Source organism: Vigna unguiculata, unplaced genomic scaffold (assembly GCF_004118075.2).
Source record: "Vigna unguiculata cultivar IT97K-499-35 unplaced genomic scaffold, ASM411807v1 contig_429, whole genome shotgun sequence".
NCBI classification, from domain to species: Eukaryota; Viridiplantae; Streptophyta; class Magnoliopsida; order Fabales; family Fabaceae; genus Vigna; species Vigna unguiculata.
In genome coordinates, this window is record NW_021011140.1 from 257,999 (window position 1) to 262,574 (window position 4,576).

The window sequence follows — 4,576 nt, forward strand, 5'->3', positions numbered from 1 at the left end:
GTATTATAGCTTCGTATTCCGCTTGATTGTTGGAGGTTTTGAAATTGAAGCGCAGGGATTGTTCAACGAGGATGTCGCCGGGGCCTTCCATTACTATACCTGCGCCGGTGCCTTGGGGATTCGAGGAGCCATCTACGTGCATGGTCCACCAAAGGTCTTGGATGGGTGGTTGGTTCTGAAGGTCATTGGTGAAGTCTGCTAAGCATTATGCTTTTATGAGTCCGTGTGGCTCATATTGGATGTTGAATTCCGACAATTCGATGGCCCACAAAGATAGTCGTCCTGCCAAATCTGGTTTCTGAAGGATTTTCTGCACAGGGTGGTCTGTTCTAACGATGACTGTGTGGGATTGGAAGTATGGGCGTAATCGTCGTGCTGCGGTTACCAACGCAAGGGCTACCTTTTCGATCATCTGGTATCGTGTTTCCGGGTCCTGGAGGATTCGGCTGGTGAAATATATGGGTTGCTGGGTGTTGTCTTTTTCTTGGACGAGGGCGGAGCTGAGTGCGCTCGCAGATGCCGCTATGTACATTATGAGGGGGAGATTAAGATCTGGTTTGGTGAGAATTGGGGGTGTGGTGAGCCGCTGTTTCAAAGTGGTGAAGTTATGTTCGCAGGTCTCATCCCAAACGAACCTGGCTGACTTCTTTAGCAGCTTGATCATTGGTTTGGTTTGATCGGCCAACTTGGGGAGAAAACGTGAGATGGTGGTTAACCTGCCCACTAGGCGTTGCACTTCCTTGACATTTGTGGGACTTCTCATGTCGATTATTGCTTGACATTTTTCAGGGTTTGCCTCGATCCCGCGCTGCGTGAGCATAAAACCGAGGAATTTGCCACCGTCGACCCCGAAGGTACATTTCTCGGGGTTGAGTCTGATGTTATATGTTCGCAGGGCTTTAAAGACTTCGGCCAGATCTGTTGAGTGCTGCTTGGGGTTAGGGGATTTTACGATGATATCATCAACGTAAACCTCCACCGTTCTGCCGAGGAGTGGCCGAAAGACTCTATCCATCAGGCGTTGGTACGTCGCGCCGGCGTTCTTGAGGCCAAAGAGCATAACCTTATAGAAAAGGTTGGCCTCCTCTGTGATGAAAGCAGTTTTAAGCTTGTCCTCTTCGGCCATGGGTATCTGATTGTAGCCGGAATAGGCATCAAGGAAACTAAGTACCGCGTGTCCTGCAGCCCCATCGACTAGTCTGTCGATGCTGGGGAGTGGGTAGGCATCTTGCGGGCATGCTTTGTTGAGGTCTGTGTAGTCGACACACATGCGCCACTTACCGTTGGGTTTCTTTATGAGCACCACATTTGCTAGCCAGGTTGTATACTGGGCTTCACCGACAAACCCGGCCTGCTTGAGTTTATTAGCTTCTTCGATTGTTACTTGTCTCCTGCTTTCTCTGAGTTTCCTCTTTTTCTGGGAGACGGGTTTGGTGTTAGGGAAGACAGACAATCTATAGGAGGCTACTTTGGGGTGCACGCCAGGGAGATCTGCTGCGGACCAAGCGAAAAGATCGGCGTTCTGTTTGAGGATGTGTTCGATGTGGTGCACTTCATCTTCAGGGACGGTGGTGCCTATTTGGAGGAATTGGTTTTGCTGTTCTAGGGGGAGTTGTCTTATGTCCCCAATAGGCTCGACTCTGGCTTCAAAGGTTAATCTGGGGTCTAGGTCGTCTCCTGCTAAGGTTGCTCTTGCCTTGGACTGTTCGATGTTGTGGGTTGTCAAAGGTGGGTGGGGAAGTTTTAGGCTTGCCATATAACATTCCCTGGCGGCGCGCTGGTCGCCGTGTACCGTGATTATATCGCCTTGCAGGGATGGGAATTTCATGGCGAGGTGTGGGGTAGACACGATGGCTCCCAAGGGATGGATGGTCTTCCTAAAAGTATGTTGTAGGATGTATGGGCCTCCACGACCAGGTAGCGGATGGGTATGGTCTTTGTTTGTCTACCCTCTCCAAAGGTGGTGTGGAGGTCGATGTATCCTTTGGTTGGGACCCTCTCGCCTGAGAATCCGTATATGGGTTCATCATGGGGAGTTAGGTCGGCTAGGGGTATCTGTAGCTTGTTAAAAGTTTTCCAGTATAAGATATCTACGGAGCTTCCTTGGTCGATGAGCACTTTCTTGATTGCGAAGTTTTCTACTTCTATGGTTATGACCATAGGGTCGTCTTGGTTGGGATCGGTGCCTTGAAAGTCTACATCTGAGAATGTGATGGGCGGCATTCTTCTTATCGTTCTGCCAGATACGGCATGTACTGATTGGACAGCCCTTAGGTGTTTCTTTCTAGAAGAGGACGACCTTCCTCCTCCGGCGAACCCTCCAGATATGGTGTTGATTGTCCCGCGCAGGGGTGGTCTATCATCGGTTCGTCTGGGTTGCGGTTGTGTTGGCATTCTTTGTTCTGTGTGTTGGGTTCTTGCAGGTTCTCTTCTCGGTTCCCTACGTTCAATCCGCCGGTCTGGTCGTCGCTCGACTCGTCTATTATCGTTCCTCTCATACCGGGGTCTGGGTGCGCCTTCCCCCGTTTCTCTTATGTAATGCTTGAGATGCCCGGCCCGCACAAGTTCTTGTATCTTGTCCCTCAAGGTGTCGCATTCATCAGTTGTGTGGCCGTTGTTGCGATGGTAATGGCAGTATTTACTTAGGTCCGCGTTAGGTGGGTTTTGGTACTTTCTGGGTGGGGGATGAGTTCGGCCTGCAGGACCTCGTCTAGTATGCGAGATCGGGGTGCATTCAAGGGGGCGTAGTTGGAGAACTTGGCAGGTCTCCGCTCCGTGGGACGGTTCTGTGCACGCGGGGGGGGGGGGGGGGGTTCTTTGTTAGGCCTCCTGATGTTTGTTCGGGCTAGGGGGGTCTGAGTGTTGCTTTGGTATCGTCTCATGTCTTCGACTCTGATAAACATGGCTGCTCTTTTCCTAAGTTCCTGCATGCTTAAGGGGGGGCACATTGCTAATTCATCAGTGAAAGGTCCTGGTTGGAGAGAGGTCATCATGTACATCAATATGAGATTGGGGGTAAGGTCCTTGATTTTCATGGCGATGGCGCCAAATCTGTCGATAAAAACTCGGAGAGGTTCTCCCTCCTCCTGCCTGAGATTGAGGAGGGCAATTGTAGTGAGGTCGTGGCGGCGGCTTGTGTCGAATTGGGTGGTGAAGGTGGTGGTAAGCGTGGTGAAGGAATCAATGGTGTAGGGGGGAAGACTCATGAACCACTCCAAAGCTGATCCTCTCAGTGCTACCGAAAACGACTTACACAGGACGGCGTCGTCCGTAGAATACAAACCTACCTGATTGGTGTAAATAGATATAAACTCGTCCGGGTCTGTTGTGCCGTCATATGTCACAATGGGTGCTTTCCACTTATGGGGTAGGGGGGTCTCTGTGATCCCATCTATGAAGGGGTGGCGACGATTTCTCTTTGAGGCGAAGGAGCTGTAGTTACCGCCTGTTGTTGGTCCGGTGGGTCTGTATTCGCTTTCATCCTCAGTTGGATGGACGTCAACTCTTGATTGGGGAGGGGCGGCTACCCTTGAGTTTGGTGGAATGTCTGCCCTTGACCGAGGTTGGCAGGGCTCCTCGACCCCTTGGTCTGCTTCTATTTTCTGCCTAAGGCGGGAATTTTCTTCTCTCAACGCTTCCATCTCATCTGCGTTTCTTTTTTGTATTCTGCGAATTCTTGCTGCATCCTGGCTTGGGCTTCCAGAATGCGGGAAATCTCCAATGCTGGTCCGGGGTCCCCAACTTCAACAGTCGGAACCACGGGGGGGGGGGGGACGTCTGTCGTTCTGCTTCTCATGCAAACCATCTTGTTCCCTTGGGCGGTTGTTTTAGACTTGTGAAGTACTCTTCGGCCCCACGGTGGGCGCCAAATGTTCTTACGGGACCGAAGGTTGTAATTCACAAATCACTTGAGGACTTCGGGTGACTGATCTCGGTAGTTCTTCTGTTGCTTCAGAGAAATTCCGGGGGCAGAGCAGGGGACCTGCAAAAGACACTTCGATGCCTAAGTCAGCACTAGTGATGTAAGAGTATCAGGATAATTTAATGCGTAATCAATGCATGGAACAGTGTGCTATTTATACTTTTTTACCTGTGGGTCCTACCTAGAATGGGCTTTCTGGCCCAAAGTTCCCCCTTTTTGGCTATTCTTGGATCTAGTGCTTAGAAGGGAAATTACCAGGGGGTCCTTCAGGGGTAGACGGTATTCGGTACTCGGTCATGAGGATCTCTGTGGACGATTTCGCGTCGTTGGCCGGAAGGGTTGCGTCACATATCCGGGTTGTCTTGTGTAAGGGTGTTTTGTAATGTGGGCTAGGCGGCCATTGGGGTGGTTGCTGATGGCCGCGTAGTTTGTGAGGTTGTCTTCTATGAATATGCGGTCCACGGTTCTTCTGAGGGTCGTGTTCTTCTGGGAGGGCGCTTGGTGTGACGTATGCGGTTGGTGGGATCTTCCATAGCGGAAGATGATGTGGGCGGCCTTCGGCCTTGTTGGATGCTTCATGAGCTAGAGGGGGCTCTGTTAAGGTAAGCGGTTGGTGGGTGAGTCAGGTGCCGCATACCTGGACTGGGACATCAT

At 51.2% G+C, this 4,576-nt stretch overlaps 1 protein-coding gene across 1 annotated transcript; it reads right to left on the reverse strand.

The window, feature by feature from the left end:
- Positions 1-1,824: 1,824 nt before the first annotated feature.
- Positions 1,825-3,641, reverse strand: LOC114171939. The gene is made up of 2 exons (XM_028056712.1): positions 2,902-3,641; positions 1,825-2,710 (listed from the first exon to the last, which is right to left on the reverse strand). The coding sequence occupies exons 1-2, from the start codon at positions 3,639-3,641 to the stop codon at positions 1,825-1,827; spliced, it is 1,626 nt and encodes a 541-aa protein (XP_027912513.1).
- Positions 3,642-4,576: the final 935 nt, after the last annotated feature.